The sequence below is a fragment of the Kryptolebias marmoratus genome, linkage group LG14 (assembly GCF_001649575.2).
Source record: "Kryptolebias marmoratus isolate JLee-2015 linkage group LG14, ASM164957v2, whole genome shotgun sequence".
NCBI classification, from domain to species: Eukaryota; Metazoa; Chordata; class Actinopteri; order Cyprinodontiformes; family Rivulidae; genus Kryptolebias; species Kryptolebias marmoratus.
Window position 1 is genome coordinate 3,157,671 of NC_051443.1, and position 18,857 is coordinate 3,176,527.

General features: G+C 40.2%; 1 protein-coding gene across 1 annotated transcript in view; it reads right to left on the reverse strand.

Annotated features, from left to right (window-relative positions):
• The window catches only part of ptpn11a (protein tyrosine phosphatase non-receptor type 11a), a 32,315-nt gene that overhangs the window by 3,377 nt on the left and 10,081 nt on the right, over positions 1-18,857 (reverse strand). The window contains exons 4-12 of the mRNA XM_017435057.3: positions 13,073-13,265; positions 7,176-7,295; positions 6,921-7,034; positions 5,236-5,332; positions 5,061-5,140; positions 4,414-4,572; positions 3,313-3,444; positions 2,989-3,143; positions 2,809-2,876 (exon numbers count right to left, since the gene is read on the reverse strand). Of these exons, the coding sequence (XP_017290546.1) occupies positions 2,809-2,876; positions 2,989-3,143; positions 3,313-3,444; positions 4,414-4,572; positions 5,061-5,140; positions 5,236-5,332; positions 6,921-7,034; positions 7,176-7,295; positions 13,073-13,265 (1,118 nt within the window). The remainder of the gene's footprint in view (positions 1-2,808; positions 2,877-2,988; positions 3,144-3,312; positions 3,445-4,413; positions 4,573-5,060; positions 5,141-5,235; positions 5,333-6,920; positions 7,035-7,175; positions 7,296-13,072; positions 13,266-18,857) is intronic.

Here is an 18,857-nt window from a genome sequence, read left to right on the forward strand (position 1 = left end):
AATCAATGCGGCTAAAGACAAACGCATGGATGAGTTTCTCTAGATCGTGCTGAGACATAAGTCCTCTAATCCTGGAGATGTTCTTCAGGTGATAGAAGGCCGACTTTGTGACTGTCTTAATGTGGCTCTGAAGGTTCAGGTCAGAGTCCATCACTACTCCCAGGTTTCGGGCCTCATTGGAGAGAAGTGTAATAATGGAGCAAGGTCTGTCCGAACTTTTACCGATGCGGTGTGCTCTCTCCAGGATGATAGGCGAGGTGAAGTTTTCGCCCCCAAGGATCTGAGGTATAGCCTTCTCCAGAAATTCTTCCGCCTCTTGACCTTCAGCTTGCTCCAGTATGTTTAGGATTCTGATGTTTGATCTCCTGCTACGGTTTTCCAGCTCATCAATTTTGTCTTTGAGGCTTGTTATAATTTTTTCTGTTTTTTCTACGCGCTTACCCGGGTTTCGATCTCCTCGATCTGTTCTGCCAATGTAGAGAGGGATGTCTCGATTTTCGTTAGAGTCGTTTGTATGTCGGCTGTTTTCTTGTCTATGTGCTTTGTGAGGTTGTCTTTAGTTTCCGGGATGGCCTGCAGAAGCGTAGAGAGAGATGTCGCTTTTTCTCCGTCTGCCATGTTTCTTGTGGTTGTAGCGTGGCGGTGTCGAGGGGTTTGAGCCGTACTTTTCTTTCATCTTCCTTGTCAAAAATTGTAGCTTGCCATACAAAAATGTCCCTAATGCCTTTGGTACTCATATATCGACAGAAGTCATAAGAAAATTGTCAGGATAGGGTAATTACTGGAGCACGCCACAGAGAGCTCACAGAAACACATGCACACCCTCTCCTTTGCATCCGGCGCTCTCTCCAAAAAATATTTAATGTGGTTTACAACCCCTCTACAACTGCTCTACCTGAGGCTTTGATTACACTGGATGCTGAAAAAGCATTTGACAGAGTACAGTGGGCTTATGTTTTCTAATTTGAAAAATCTGGATTTGGGGGAAAAATAATTATCTCATGGGTAAGATATCCTTATATGCGGCCCCTCAAGACTCTGGCATACTCAATAAGACGTCAAGAAGTCTGTTCACGGTCGCGTGGTTGCAAGACGTTCTTTTTCACACACACCTTTCAGTCCATGAGACACTCTGATCAGAACTCCTGAGAACCTCCTCTCTCCCCCCACATTGTTAAAACTGTTTTTTTTCCTGTCAACTCTCCTGTCCTTGTAGAGATTTTTGCTTCCCTTACTCTGACCAGACATGTTTATTAAACTGACTGAGACAGAGCTGAAGAGCTGTGTGTGTCTCCGCACTGTCTTTTTAAGGTCATAGGTTTATAAGTTTTGCTGGAACAGTTATAAAGACTATTCTCTAACAGCCTTGGCCAGCTGCTTCTCAGCAAAGCAGCAAAATGACTCCATCAAAGCTCACCTGCTTTTCCACATAAACACACCCACAACAACTTCTCACCAATCACACAATACTTGGCACAAATCCCTGTAAGGGAAAAGTTCAGCCGGGACCTTGTGTCAAGAAGGGGCAGGCAAAGCTGTTACACAAAGAAAATTTTTGTCATGCAACCACGTGAATGAGAGACGACTTCATGACTTCTCAAGGAGTATGCAAAGGGCTTCAGGCAGGTGTCTAAACAAATACCACAAAATATTTTCACTTATGTTGGTCTACAAGACAGGAATGCACATTAAGTCTTCTTTTATCTGCCATTGTAACGGAGCCTCTGTTCTTTGCTTTACAATGTAACACCTGATTCAGAGGTTAAATCACCTCTTCATGTTCTGCAGAAGCCTGTTAATCACCCATTGATTTGATCAATCAAACAAGTAAAACCTGCAGGATAGTGGCCCTTCAGGACCAGGATTGGAGACCACTGCTTTACAGTCTCATCCTGATTTAGTAAAATTTTTGAATATTCACCTAATCTTGGCAATATTAAGGTACTTGCTGTTAACAGAGAAGCAAAAATAGTATCCACTCAGTAATTTACCATTCAAGATATCCAATTCGGGTTTTGTCTATTTTGAAGTGTACATAGTTGACACAATGGTTATTCTGTATAAAAGAATTTTTCTCTTTTTGCTTACACAAATTAAATGTCAGATCATTCTGAATTGAGCAGCACAGTCATATGGATTGACATGTGTGTTCATGTACTTATATATAATCTGTTTTTTATTTCCGATACTATTCATTTTATCCTATTTGTGTTTCATTAGTTTGTCATGAGTAGGTGTCAGAACAAAGGGTGCTTGTGTGTTGTTGGAGTAAAAATTTCAATAAAAGAGGAGTACGAGACTGGAGAAAAGGTTCCCCTTTCAGCAGGACAACGACTCGAATGACCTGATCCAGCCAGAGCTACAGTAAAATGGTTTAGATCAAAGCATATTCATGTGATAGAATGGTTCAGTCAAAGCTCAGACCTAAATCCAACTGAGAATCTGTGGCAAGACCTAAATGGCTGTTCACAGATGCTCTCCATCCAATCTGACTGAGTTGCAGCTGTTTTACAAGTTCTAGGGGTGTGAAGACAATTTCATGATGTTGGAATTTAAGGGACCAGAAATCCATAATGCATTAAACTACAATGCTGATGGAATTATACAGAGGAGTAGGTAAGATTCAAACCAGCATAAACATTGAAGCAGTACACTGAAAGAGAGCCAGTAAACTGAATAAAACCTCTGTCTCACAAGACATAATAGACATAGACATAATTTTTGTGTTTTATGGAAAACTATTACCTCATTTGAATCTTCATCTCGCAGCTTTGTGCTGCATTAAACCACACTGTTTCATATACTCACCTTTTTCTCTGATTACATCTATCAGGATGTCAATCACTATAAATGTTCCTGTCCTTCCGATCCCTGCACTGAGGAAGACAACAGACAGCGTGTGAGTAAGAGTTTTTCCCTGTAGTACAACCTGCTGGTGTCTCTTTGATTTGTAGGTCTCTCAATAAATTAGAGCAAATGTGTGCATACCTGCAGTGTACTGTTATTGGCCCAGCATCCAGAATGCTCTCCTGTTTCAGGTTGACTTCCTCCAGAAAGTCCAGAACGCCACCTGGGTCAGTGGGGACTCCATGATCTGGCCACGTTTTGAAGTGGTATTGCCACACTGTGCGTTCTGTGTTACCCTGATGACAATGTTTAGATGCAAAAATATCACTAATAATTTCAAATCAATACAAACACACTTTCTGAGCAAATGAAGTGAAATTCTTATGCTTTTAATTTATGGTGCCATTTCTGAAGCATTCCCATGTTACTTTGGCTTGGCGCCAAACAAGCAAACGAACAACTGACCTGACCAACTTTAGACAGTTTCAGTTCTCGTAGGGTGTAGTCATGAGCAGTTGTCTCCCTGACATTGCGAACACGCATGGCCCCATACTCCTTCAGAGCAGACATCTCTGGCCAGTACTTCACACACTTACTCTGTTGAGAAAATTACATTCACTTTGTCCAGGATAATAAGCAACTGAATTAGGACTGGGCGATAGGCTGAAATTTCTCGATTCTTTCTTTTTCTTGGTTCTTTACACAGCTATCTACATTATGATATATTGACTCGTGTGATTTTTCTTAGAACACTTTTCTTAAAATAAATTATTTTAATAAGTATCTATATAATAATTAATATAATAATAATCAAAACACAAGCATCAACCTTCAGCTGATCTGTATGATGAGTTTTCAGCTAAGCAATTAGATAATTATTAATATTATTAATTATTTTAATAAGATTACATTTTTCCCTGAAATAGCTACTAATTTAAACAAATAAATTATGCATTTCTGTGCTGAGCAATGAAACAATCGCGGGGTCCGTCCAACAGCTGCTTAGCTTTCAGTCAGTCCGACTGCAGGTTGAACCGACACCTGACAGAAAGCTGTAGGCATTGTTGCTGAAAATAAATTGGGTGAACTGAATATGATCAGGGTGTATTACAATGTGCTCAGATTTTGCACATTTATTTACAGGTCAAAATTCTTAAAAATAAAGTTCTAAAATAAAGTAGAAAATTTCATCCTTGAAAAACTAAACTACCACCAATGGTCAATATATTTGTCCAATCACATGACCATATACTAAATACAAAGCTTTTATTTGTATAGGGAAATGATTTTCTGCAAAAACAAATTGGAGGTAAAAGTAAGTAAACAGAAACTAAGGCCATTTCTGAGTATTACTTGAAAAATCAAAAACAAATTTTGTGCATAAACCAACAACTCTCATTTTAGGCGATCCTCAAGGATTTACAGCATATGGCTAAAACAACTGCAGCAGGAAATTCTGCAAATTCCTGCTAAATGACACTTCATGTTTTTGTTTTATAATATATTTTGAAACAATGTCAAACATTTTAGGGTAATGTGTAAAATAAATGCCTTGTGTAAGCTTACCTTCCCTCTTTCCACCTCTTTGGTGGTCATAACGATAACTCGAGAGTTCTCTTGAAAAACCATCCTCCAGAAGTCACTGATTGTGTTCTGCAAGCAGCCCTGAGTGGCTATGTAGTTCTTCTTTGACCTGCTGCTAATACACTTTAAGTCTGCGTCCGGCTGCACACAAACACACACAGAATCAAAATTTCAAAAATTACAGAGAAAAACAGGAATAAAAAGAACAACTAGGCATGGACCGGTTGCTAGTTTCTGTCATGATTTTGGGAATATATTTCACCCACATGCAGAAAAAGCTCTCAGAAGATACCAGAATCAGTTTAAGAAGTTTATTGACAAGATTGTTTGACTGGGAAAAATCATCTGAAATAATTGTAATTGAAACCCTTAATGCAGGGGAAAGAAGTATTGGACAACTGACAGAGGCTCTGTGTAAGCTTGGTTTTTGGTGGTGGTTTGTTTTAAAGTTGTCTTTGTGTTTAAAGTGACTGTCAATATATTCACTTGTGTTCTCTTTATTTATATTTATGCTTCAAAATTTAAACAACTGAAATAATTTATTTAGTATTATTGTTATATTATTATACCACAAATTATGTGTGTGTTTCCTGAGGATGAAGTGAGTGTGCTATGCCAGCTGACACTACCGTGATGATGTTGGCATTGATGTAGTCACAGCCTGGTTCATCAGGGTCCCCATCAACCAGCTTCACACGTGTGGTGTCAACTGCAAACAGAAGCAAAATCAGCACAGGTAGTTGGTTTCAAAAGTTACTAAACTCAAAGATATTTGATCAGTGAAAAGCAGTGGGAATTTCTCACAAGGCAGAATGTTCTTGTATCTGTTCTTGTTTTTGTTTTCTGGTCTCTGTCCCTCTTTGCGACTGTAGAGAAGTTTGCACTCTTGTTGTTGCAAGGTCTGAATAAGAAAAAAAAACAAAACACAATTTTACACACCATTTTGGACGACATCTAACAACACATTCAAACCTGAAATTTTAAGTATCTTTGAGAGCTGTTAATTTTTTTATGCTATTCATCTTTAAATAGATTGTTTTATTTAGGCAGGACAAGACATTTAGGAACAGTACCATAATAGGATGATTACGAGTGAATGCTGACTGTAACCCTGATAGCAAGTAGGTAATGATATATCACCCGGTATAAATTATAATCAATAAAAGCCTTGAACAAATAAAAAGACAAATAAAATATCTAATGAATTATATGCTACTACCACACCAAATTTAGCTCAGTATCTGTAAAACTAACAGAGTTATAGCCATTTTTGTGTTTGTTTGTGCCATTTTGCTCATGTCAATTAGTTGTGGCAGACATCTTGAGTTGACTCCAAATGTTATTGAGTTGTAGATGTACAGTCAATGATTATTTCAATTTCATCAAAATTTGTCCAGTATTTTGATAACAGAGTGTTGACTCCAATAATTATTGCCATTTTTGGGTGAGCTAAGGTTGGTTAGTTGTGGTGGCCATTTTGAATGAAGTACTGAATAAAGGTAATCGGTTGTAGATGTTCATTACATTACTTTCTGAGAGTTTCATTTTATGGATAAATGGTTTAATAGATATTTTGCAAACAGACAAACACATGCACAAATATGGAGGACAGGGGCAAACCTGTAGAGTGGCAGACTGGTGGTTCCTATTTTTAAAAATTGGGCCTGAAGAGTGTGTTCCAATTATCGAGAGACCACACTTCTCTTCCTTCCTGATAAAGTTTACTCCAGGGTGAAACTCAGGTGGACAGGATCTCAAGGCAGAGTCATGGAGAAGAATGTGTCTGGTTTGAAAGTCTCTTTGGAATCTCAGATACTTGGATCTGTGTTTTCCAGATGATGCATTTCGTTTTCAGACCATGCCCTTTTGGCATGAACTGGGGCGGTTTGCACCAAATTGTGAAGCAGCTGAGAGTCAGCTCTTTTAAGTCCGAGAATCTCAACTGAAAAAAGGAGCAATGCTCCCTCTGGGTAAGGGATGAGTCTCTGCCTCAAGCGGAGGAGTTCAAGTATCTGGGAGTCTTGTTCAAAAGTGATGGTAGAATGGAGTCGAAAATGGATTGACGAATTGGGGCCTCGTCCATAGTATGGGGGTGTTACTTTGGCCTGTGGTGAGGAAAGAGTTGAGTTGAAAGGCAAAGCTCTTTATTTACTGATTTGCCTACATTCCAACCCTCACCTATGGACATGAGGTGTGGATCATGGGCAGAAAAAACCTAGATCTTGGATACATGGGACTGAAATAAGCTTTCTCTATAGGGTGGCTAGGTTTAGCCTTCCATCATCCAAGTAGAGTTTTAAGTAGAGTTGCTGCTCCTCCTCATCGAAGGGAGTCAGCTGAGGTAGTTCAGGCATCTGATTAGGATGCTTCTTAAACACCTCCCTTTGAAGGTTTTCCAGGATCATACCAGTGGGAGGAGAACCCAGGACAGACCTAGAACTCGCTGAATGGGTTATAGATTCTCTCTATAAAGTACCAGAAGAACTAACCTCAAATTCCTCCCAGAAGCCTTGTTTGAACTTGTCAGTGGCATCCGCTTGTTTACTCAGCTCCCGAACTCGACTTTCAATCTCTGCTGCATTTATACGAGTAGTGTTTAGGGGCTGCAGATGAGGACAGAAGGCAGGACACTCATTCACAGAAAGCTCCTCAATACCTTTGTGATGCAATTATATTATTTTATTATATTATATAACAAAATGCAATTATATTTTGTAGACTAACAAAATTGAAACAAGACTAACCTGTTTCAGCTGAAGCACGGTACCTAGAGTTTCCACCATGGGGTTCTTTTTGTAATGCTCCACCAAGTCAGTGAGAGAGTCAAACTTCTCCCCTCCGCCCACATCATACTTCAGATCATGCTGCATAAGAAGATGCAAACCAACATCCACATAACACATTCCATAGAACATCAATAGAAACAGTCCACAACACATCAACACAGAAAACTCAACAGAACAGGCTCACACTTCATACCATGTCTGGATACACAAATGAGAGACAGTGGGGTATGCAAATTAGGGCTGGGTGATAAACTCAAATCTTTCCACCGTCTATTGCCAGTCCAACATCCGACAATTAGCAATATTTTAGCCAAGCTGTCTTTAAGAATGTTTTTTTTTTGTTTCGTTTCTGTAATAGTATTATTGGGACTAAAAGGAAAACAAAGTTACTAATTTATGATTACTTTGCTATTAAACAAAAAGAGGTACTAAGAACCTTTGACAAGAATTGAACCAGATCTGTGCAACCAGCTTTGGGTTGATATAAGGCACTTCTTAACACTAAGAACCGACATGAAGTCAACTTCTAAAAAAATTCCCTTATTGCACATGACGTTGTCAAAGTTGGAACCTGCAGAAAAAAATGTCTTTAAACAACTTATTTTTCTGATAACCAGCATCAGAAAGCCTTGAGGGACAGCAAGAGCACACAAAGGAGAGCAGGTGGAGTGAAAAGGTGTTAACACAAATAAATATTCTCAGGTCAGGCATGTTAACAGACTATAGTTTTATTAACCTTAATGCAGCACTGAAAATGAGATAAGCTTCTTCATCAGCAGAGCCTCTGCTGGCACAAAGCCAAAAATCACAGACGTGAGCTACACAGGGCACAGAAAACTTTCACTGACAACTGTAATATAATCAAAACAAGTATATTTGTTGAACTTGTTTGGCAGTCTGTGTTTACCAACAAAAAGTTGATTCTAAAACAGCAGCTGTGATGCATCAGAATTTATTAATCCCACAGCTAATCCATACCGTGCAATTTCATTTTGTTTGCTTGTCACAAAAATCGTGGGCCATCTTATTATATTTGGCTATTAATTGTCTTATAAATAAGGCTATCAAAATGGCACTGTAACCACATGGCAAAGCTGTAATCTTTGTCTTTTTATGTCTTGAATGATCTCAATATATTAGCAAAGTCCATATTTAGTCATTAAAAAGCAGCTTTAAAAACAACATAGGAGTAATGACTATTTTCTTAGCTCTCTACTTAGGCATTGTTGGCACAGAAAGATTCTTCTAACTGTAAACACAACATTAAGAAAAGGACAAATGACAAATTCAAGAGCAAAAACCGAATTCTTTGTGTTGACTGACGATAAAGTGGAACTTCTACTTTATGTCATCAATGTGGTTATTGTTCAAATAAATGTGTTTTCTGAACATACGCTACTCTTTCTTTCTCTTATAAGTTTGAGTAAATAAATCGGCGCTGCACTTGGTGGCACACGGGGGCGGGTGAAGTGGGGGAATCAGTAGGCAAAAAAAAAAAATTTAATAAAAAAATGGCTCAGCCTATCATCGATGGTCAATAAATTCGTTCAATCGCACAACCTTAAAACCAACCCACATAGATCTGTTTGACTCTCACCACTGATTAGAACACTGACTTTTTGTCATTAGAACTCTACATCATCGGCTGAACATGACAGAAGGGAAAGAAAAGGAACAGAAATACATCAATGAAGCTCTCCAAACATGTGGATATCCAAACTGGGCTTCTGTCAAGTCAGCGAGGAAATCTAGAAAATACACACAAGACAGAACAAAGAGGAAAAGGAAAAACACTGGCATCCCTTATGTTGCTAGAGTATCTGAGAAACTCAGAAGGATTTTCTCTAAACATAACATCCTGGTGCATTTCAGACTTAACAGGACGCTCAGACAGAGGCTGGTCCATCCTAAGGAAAATGTATCCAAACACAAACTGAGCGGTGTGGTGTCTGCAGTTCAATGCAACAAGGAATTTTCAGACCTTTATATTAGAGAAACTAAGTAGCCTCTCCACAAACACTTGACACACAAAAGAGAGCCATCTCTTCAGGACAAGACTCAGCTGTACACCTACACCTCTAGGATAAGGGACACTCTTGAAGACCAAAATGTTCATACTTTGGACAGAAAAGACAGATGAGCAGGGGGTGAAGGAAGCCATTTATGTCAAATGAGAAAGACCAAATTTAAACAGAGGAGGAGACCTCAGATTTTAGCTTTCTAAAACGTACAATGGACAGGGAATCCCCCAGAAAAGAGGCTAAGCCTGGTGGTAGTAATTTAGTAAAAAAAAAAAGATTAAAGTTGACAAGGAAGTTAAAAATATGGCAATTTATTATGTGATATTGTAAGATATTTGTGTCAAATACTTACACAACTACAGTTTTACAAAAAGGCACTTTTGAAATACTGTTATATACCTAAATACCTAATAATACCTAAACAAAAATACAATTAAAATAAATACACCTAATTTGAATCCTAATTTAAGTCACATTTACAAATAAATTAAATTAACATAAATGAAAAAGTGCAAACAAAGCACCAACACACGTCTCACTTCCAGGCCAATGAATAACAACAGAGAACTCTGAAATTAGAGAGATACTGTACTGTGCTTTTTGTGGCACAGGCTGCATGTTGGATCACTACATGTAACAACAAAACAAAGCATATCTAATGCTGAATTTAAAAGCATCATTTTACTGTTAAAAAATGATAAATTAGCACACACCATATTAATATTTTCACTAAGTATAAAACATGCTTACCATATTCAGTCTTGTAAAGCCACCTGCTGAATTTCAGCTCAACTAACCTCTGTGGTCTACAAACACTCCTTTTTATCGGCTGCAGCAGTAATCTCCTTCCATGGTTTTTGAGCCGTTTGATTATCTTTGTGATCTCTCATAGAGGGATCATATAAATACTGATATACGCGAACAAGCTCCGTTAGAGCACCGAAATCGTCCATTTTGAATGGAGCGCGGCACGCGCAAAAATACCAAAATTTGGAGTTGCACGACCACGCAACGTGACACCACTCGGGGTCTTCGCGCAGGGGCGGGGACAGCGCGATTGCGGCACTGTTGGCGCGCGCACCAATGCGTCAAGTTGATGCAGATGGAAAAAAAGCGTTGTTTAAAAAATGACGTATTTTACAACAAACAAGCGGAGCTTAGCCTGGCGGCGGGGTAAGGAAAGCCTGTCGACCCACCAGACTTATAATACACTGGGAGAAACCCTGAATGGAGAATTAAGCCTGATATCCAGTCGCTCTAATTCACACCTTCATGCATGTGACCAAAGCATCTCTTTGTGAGCCAGGCAAAGATCCTAACGACTCTCTGGAGGGAGAGGAGTGAAATTAATCTGCATGTGAATTTAAAGTAGTTTAAAGCAAAACCCTCCAGTTTTGAACTGAAAAAGCTCTCTGTATGGGAAGCAAAACATAAATTGTCCACAACTTATACAGGGCCTTTTCAGCCTCTCCAGGGGGCTCATGTATCAATGGTGTGTATGCACAAAAAAGAGGTATATGCCAATTGTTTTGATACACATACTGGATGTATCAAAACAAATGTTGCGTGAAAGTGTGCATAAATATATGCACATCTGCTGTGAAAGTGTGCAGATGTGTTGCAAACATTTTCAGTCGACAGTATCAAACTACAAAATATATTGAAATATGACTCCATATGGCTTTCTGAACTCAAGGGATCATTTGAACACATTTTCTCATGAGTTTAAGCATTTATGGTTATAAGTTAAACAATGAAACTGAAAGACATTTAATCTCATACAACATAACATATAACATGTCTCAAAAATGATCAAAACAACCTCAGTCTAAATATAAACTGTAAAGTTTCCTATATTTCTGTCACATGTAGATGTAAACATGCATTGGTGACTACACGCTTGTGAGGCACACACAAAGTTGAAGCACATAAAATGCATGCGAATTGTCTAAGGGGCACTTCCATTTTTACTGATAAAAAAAACTGTTGAATCAGCATATTAATTTAGAACAAGTCACGTGTGATGATTTCTTAGGTTGACAAGGTGTAGACAATCCCACATGCCCCTAAATAGTTGAAAATTGTGGAACAATGGCAGCTTTGGCATTGCTAGAGAACATTACCAATAGAATCACTGGGAGAGGGTGTGAATTCAGGGATCACACAGACCTGCTGGGACACAGTAATATCTGGTTTATTATCTGATTCAGTGTGTTACACAGGGAAACTGGGAGAAGCCGGGCATCGCTGATGCCAGTTCAAAACCTCACCACACTGAGGTATTTCTGCCTAACCATATTTTAATGTTGATTCACTCATATTTTGCTATCTGGGGTATCTTTTCTGCTGGGGCTGGGGATTGAACGCCGATGCCTTCAATTAGAGAACAACCACTCTACCCACACTGGACTAAGTTGCCCCCCAATGCTGGCATGTAAAGATTTTTGATGCAAATTACTTCATGTTTTGATTTAAAGTCCTGTTTTTAAGACTTCAAACTTTAAAAAAATATACAGAATCTTCCATTTTAGCATTCAGAGAAAACCATATACAGATGGTGCAGAGCTCCTCACTTGTAGCAGAAATGTTTATGTTTTAGTTCAGTAGCCCAGAGAAAAAGAAAAAGAATCAGGCTGTTGGTGCACAGGCACCCCCAGCAGACAGTAGCAGGTTACTGCATTCCTCACTCCTGGTTTTCTTAAATCAAATATTAGCACAATAACTGTAAATTTGATCAAATTATAACAATTTCTTTTTATTTCTAAAGTGAGTTGGCTGTGGTGCCCATGTCGAATTGGGAAGGCTCAAAAAGTTAATCAGCTGTAAATATACATTGAAACATTACTTTCTGCAAGTTTCATTAAAATCCACCGAATGGTTCATGAGATATTTTGCCAGCAGACGCAGTTGAGTCCAAACAGTTAACAGCCACATTTTAAACAAAGATCTTGTGTGATCTGTTAGAGCTCAGAAAACGAGTTGGAGATGTGTCTTTCATCTTATCACACCAAATTTTCAGTCGATAACTGTAAAACTGGCTAAGCTGTAGCCATTTTTGTAGTTTTTTTAAAGTTGGATTGCTGTCAACTAACTTGAGTTTCATCAAAATCCATCCTGCAGTTCCAGAGATATTTTGGTCACAGACAGATTTAAGGACACACACGGGCAAAAACATTATCGTCCACCTTCACCTTTCAATGTTGGCGATAATAAGTGAGGCAGCTTTTCTCCAGTGAATTCTGAAGACCAAATGTAAACCAGAGAAATGCATTTACTGTAACTGAAACAGTATGCTCTCTGTCTAAAGTTACTGACATACAAATGATCACAGTCAAAGTTGGACTGCCTGTGTACACGTAGGAAAAAATGCTGTTGGTTTATCCTGTCTCTTAACTTTTACCATGCAAAACCTAACCCTAACCCTAACTGTTACAACAAATCCTATGTTTACTAAAGTGGTGCCGCAGAAGTTAAAGAGGTGAGCCTGTGATTGGGAGGTTGCAAGTCCAAATCCCCAGACCGGCACAAAATTTGGGTGTGGATGGTGGAGAAGGTGAGGCACCCACATCTGCCTCCAACCTCAATAGCCTCACTGGGGCTGCTCCCCAGGTACCTTAGATAGCAGCCCTCTGCTCTACATGTGTGTGCTCACGTGTGCAATTTGAAAAATGCAGTAAATGAGAATTAATTTTTCCATTAGGATTAAAGGAGTATGATAAAATAAACAAATAAAGACAAAAACTGTGGCTCTCAAATAACTAACAGTTTCAAAATATTAGAAAATAACAGAGATAATAAAAGCAAGCCAGGAAAGAGTAAGGAGCCGAGTTTCACCTGGCAGTGGATCATGACATGAGTGACTTTGGGTTTGCTGTCGTTGCTGTCCGTCTTGTCATCTCCAGTACGAACTGACAAAACAAAGTCCCCTGGGTGGCTCTGGCTCTCTCTCACCAGGAAGCTGCCATTCTTCCCTTTCTCTGTCAGTAGCTTTTCAGCCTCTCGGCCAGACAGGTGTCCATGAAACCATCTGGAAAAATGTTCAATTCCTTTTTTTAGTGGCAATTCACAACAAAAGTCATCTTAGAGCATTGTATTTGTAAACAAGCCCAAACAAATTCAAATCCATTTACAATCCATCAATTTCATTTTGTAATTTCTTTGTCTGGGCTAATTGTGAGTCTACTGCTTTTAAAGAAAAGGAAGTTTCCCAATAATGCATTTATTTTCCTCAAGAGTGAGCCTATAAATAAAAAAAGGGAGGGGAAAAACAAACTGTTGCATTTTTGGTGAAAATGCAGCATTAATGCCAAGTGCTAAATGATTTCTGAAATTTGGTGAAAAAAATAAAGGTCAGTTGAATAATAGCTGAACTTTCAATGTAGGAAGAAGGAGAACAAGAAAAAGAAAAAGATTTAAATTACATTTGAATTCGTTGAACATTTTCTTTACCCACTTTTCCTTTCCCAGTTGCAGGGGAGCTAGTGCCTACCTTCAGCCTCATTGGGTTAAACTAGACAGGTTACCATCCCATCAGAGGGACATTTAGAGAAGAACAAGACAGACAACCATTCACGTCTCATTACCACCTAGTGACAATTTAGAGTTACTAATCAACCTGGTCTGTGAGAGGAAACAAGAGTTTTGGGGGTTTTTTTCCCTCATGCTCTCAGCAAAGGTGGACGCATTTTTCTTCTTTCCGTCACCCCCCCCCCAAAAAAAAATCCATCCATCCATCTTCTTTTGCTTATCCGGGGTCGGGTCGCGGGGGTAGTAGCCTAAGCAGGTAGACCAGATCCTGCTGAAGGAAAGTGCCCTGGAGACAACATCTTCCGGTCACCTTTCCCCCGCCGTAGCCTAAAAGTTCCTGGCTGGTACCAAGAGACAGCAGCCAGGCGGATGCTTTTCTTGGTAGGATAAAATCTCTGAACCATTTGCTGGTCTGCTTCTGATGGTGCTACGAGCTGGCCCATAGAGTTAGTCTGACCAAGGTGGTCAAATCCATAATAATGATTAGGGCTGCAACTAACAATAATTTCAATAATCGATTAATCGGGCGATTATTTTCTCGATTAATCGGTCGTCTTGCATCTGCATGTAAAGGAGTAGGTTGATGTAAAACTTTTACTACTTTCTTATTTTTAAATAAATCAATATAAATTCAATTCAACATTCTCACTTTATATACTTAGCTCTCAAGCAGAAAATAACAATAGCTTATTTACCACCTGTGTTTCACATCTCTAAAAAACTTACAACTAAATCAATTAAACACACACAACTACAAGTACCATTAAACAATTAATTACAAAAATAAGTAGATGTAAATTTAGTTGAATGTTGCCTCACTCTTCACTTGCATACAGTGATCGACCCATGACTAAACATTACTTTGTGATGACACCGGGTGGCGCTGAAAGCAGCGTGCAGTTTCCTGTATGCTAACTGCTGCTAACAGAGCTCACAGAGCTAGTTCTGCTGCTTAACAACTTTAAGACTAAACACAAAACCCTATTCAGCAGATTCTAACCTGCAGTGAGTAAAACATGCCCCCCAAAACGGTAATGGAGAAGCAGAAAGAAAGTTTGCAGTGAGGAAGAGGAGCTGTAGCTTCTTCATCATCATACGGAGCGGACGGAGTTTTTTTTTTTTACGGAGCGGACGGAGCAATGACATATTTGGGACGGAGTTTGTTCAGCAAACGCGCTGCGGGTGACTTCACCGTTTCCGCGACAACATTAGTGACGCATAAATTGCGCGACACATATCGATAATGAGTTTTGTTGCCAACACTTTTAATTATCGAATTTTATCGATTTTATCGATTCGTTGTTGCAGCCCTACCCACGCCCTTTATATCCTCCTCCTCTCCAGTACTCCAGTGTCAGATTATCGAACGCATAATGCTAGTAGTTTTCCAGCGAACCCTGACTGTCTCACCCTGCCTTGACCCCCGCTCTTTTTCCTTGATCTTTTCCTATAAAAAGAGTCTGAGACAGACAGGGAGGACTTTGTTGATGAACTAGGTGATCCATTAGTTTTTTAGCGAAGGATTACTGGAAACAGAATAACATTTTGTCTGTCTCCCCTCCAGCCAAAATAATAAAAAGAGACAGATTCAGATCCATATTTTGGAAGCATATGTTGAGCATGCATCAGGATGTATTTTATAACATTTACCTGAATGACCCTGCATGAGCAGGACATAGAAAATGACGAAAACATAAAAAATGACCAAGGCCCCTCTGCCTTGTTTTGGACAGAAACTTTATATGAGTGGGACAAAGGATTTATGGCAATTTATTAGAACTCCTGACTGTTTTATCTAAAAAACACCTAAGAAATTGTCACCATTTTAATGAAGAAAGTGTATATAACTTTGTTGTTTGCTCAATTTGTTCATGTGTTTATGAATATTACTAATTATATTTGCATTCTAAGTTGTGAAAACATTTCATTAAGTACGTTTGTGGTTTTTACAGTAAAAAAAACTAATTTTCCACTCTGATTTTTTGTTTTTTGTGTGATATTAGGTCTATTGTTTTAATACAGTAGGTCAAAAGTAAAAAATAACTTGACATTCACACTTGGGAAGTTGTGCTGAAAAAAATGACTCCAAACATAGCAGGTTAAACCATATTTAGAGGGAAATATGAAGGAAATTATAGTCCAAAAATGTCCAGTTTCACCCTAGACCCCAGAGGGTTTAATAAGGGGACCACCAACCCGGTCTGCCAATCCAGGGGAACTGTCCCCAATATTCACGCGATATTGCAGAGTTGCGTTAGCCAACACAACCCTACAACATCCAGAGCCTTAAGGTACTCCGGGCGAATCTCATCCACCCCCGGAGCCTTGCCACCAAGGAACTTTTTAACCACCTAGGTGACCTCAGCACCAGAGACTGTAGAGTCCAACCCGAAGTCCCCAGGCTCCGCCCCCTCAATGGAAGACATGCTGGTGGGATTGAGGAGGTCTTTCGAAGTACTCTGCCCACCGACCCACAACGTCCCAAGTCGAGGTCAGAAGCACACCATCCCCACTATAAACAGTGTTAATGCTGTACTGCTTTCCTCTCCTGAGACGCCGTATGGTGGACCAGAATCGCCTCGAAGCCGTGCGGAAGTCTTCCTCCATGGCCTCTCCAAACTCCTCCCATGCCCGTATTTTTGCCTCAGCAACCACCCGAGCTGCATGCTGCCTGGACTTCTGGTACCTTTCAGCTGCGTCTAGGGTCCCACAAGCCAAAAAGACCTGATAGGACTCCTTCTTCAGCCTGACAGCATCCCTCACTGCCGGTGTCCACCGACCGGCGGGTTCAAGGGTTGCCGCGGTGACAGGCACCAACTACCTTGCAGCCACAGCGCCAATAAGCCGCCTCAACAATGGAAGTATGGAACGTGGCCCAAGCGGACACAATGTCAATGTCAATGACACAATGTCCCCCGCCAGACGTTCCCAACAGACCCTCACAATACATTTGGGCCTGCCAGGTCTGACCGGCATCCTCCCCCACCATTGAAGCCAACTCACCACCAGGTAGTGGTCAGTTGCCCCTCTCTTCACCCGAGTGTCCAAGAAATGTGGCCGCAGATCAAATGAAACGACAACAAAGTCGATCATTGAACTGCAAACTAGGGTGTCCGGGTGCCAAGAGCACATATGGACACCCTTATGTTTGAACATGGTGTTCGTTATGGACAATCCATGACGAGCACAGAAGTCCAACAACAGAACACCGTTCGGGTTCAGATCAGGGGACCGTTCCTTCCAACCACACCCCTCCAGGTTTCACTGTCATTGCCCACGTGAGCATTGAAGTCCCCCAGCAGAACAAGGGAGTCCCCAGGAGGGGCACTCTCCAGTACCCCTTCCAAGGACTCCAAAAGGGATGAGTAATCTGAACTGCTTTTTGGTACATAAGCACAAACAACAGTGAGGACCCGTCCCCCCACATGTAGGCGAAGGGAGGCTACCCTCTCATTCACCGGGGTAAACCCCAACGTACAGGCACCAAGACGGGGAAGAACAAGTATGCCCACTCCTGCTCAGCGCCTCTCACCGGGGACAACTCCAGAGTGAAAGAGTGTCCAACCCCTCTCAAGGAGACTTGTTCCAGAGACAGAGCGGTGCGTTGAGGTGAGCCCAATTTCTAGCCGGAACCTCTCAGCCTCACACAGCTCAGGCTTTTTCCCCACCAGAGAGGTGACATTCCGCATCCCAAGAGCAAGCTTCTGTAGCAGAGGGTCAGACTGACTAGGTCCCCGCCTTCGGCCACCACCCATCCCACATTGCACCCGACCCCTTTGGCCCCTCCCATAGGTGGTGAGCCCATGGGAAGCTCCCCCAAATCTGCTTTTTAATCGTCTTTCTTTCTTTAGAGCCTCTCTTTGCATAATTTCCGAATTAAATTATTTTGGATCTGGTCAGTTGATCTCTCAACGAAATAGATCAAATTTTCTCAATGAGAAAGCTGGGCACAGGGGAGCTCTCTCACAGGACATTTTTAGCCAAACACACCTTGGCTTCCTCAAGGAAGATTGTGCTTTTTTGGAATGTCAGTCGAGGTTATTGAAGACGTATACATTTTGGATTTTTAACAGGATTTCTGCTTTTTGGGCTTGGTGGTTTCCTGGTGTTTCGTGAAATGTTCGTGAAATGTTCGGCCAAGGTTGCTGCTTTGTGTGAAGGAATGTGCCGATCAGAAAACACTCAGTCTCAAAGGCTCAGTTGCTTTGTGAACAAAGGTGAATAGACCTTACAACTTGCTGGCCAAATGGAGTCGACCTTGGAGAAGTTTCTGACTTGGCCCGGCAGAAGTCACTCGCCACTGAGATATCCCAGTAAGACTTTTTAAGGCTGACATGAAATTTTGCCATTGGCCTGACCTAAGCTTTCATTATATCTTCGTTTGTTTTTTTCTCAGTTTATCTTCAGTTTATCTTGTGTGTGTGTTTTTCATTTAGATTATTTTAGATTTCATTTAGATTTTACCTCATGTTTTGGATTCGTTTGGTTTTGACTTTGTATTGTTGTGTGGGCTTTCATATTAGATACGTTTAGTTTCTCGTGTTTTGAATGTGTTTGGATTCATGGTTTTATTTAGCTTATCTTAGATTTCATTTAGATTATCCCAGCTCATATTTTAGATATTGTTGTGTGTGTTTTGACTCTGTATTTTTGTGTTCACATGTTGAAAAGCACTATGTATCGCCTTGTTGCTGAGAAGTGCTATATAAATAAATTTGACTCGACTTCCCAGGAGTAAACAAGTGCAAGGGGAGAACATGTAAACTCCACATAGAAATGCCCTAGTCGGAAGGCGATCCTGAGACTGCACTATATATTGCGCATTTATCATCATAGCACAATATCAGTATTACAAAAGACTGCTTGGACTGCAATAAATCATAGGCCATTATATTTCAAACACGCATTCATGTTCTGCTGCCAATAATATATCTGGTCAATCCAACAGACACTCACTGGCCTTGATAAATAATGAATTTATCATACGCATTTAGCTCTGTGAGGTTTTTTTTCTATTTCTAATAACTTTTTGGTTTAGAAAAAATATGTACCGTATTTTCCGGACTATAAGTCGCTCCGGAGTACAAGTCGC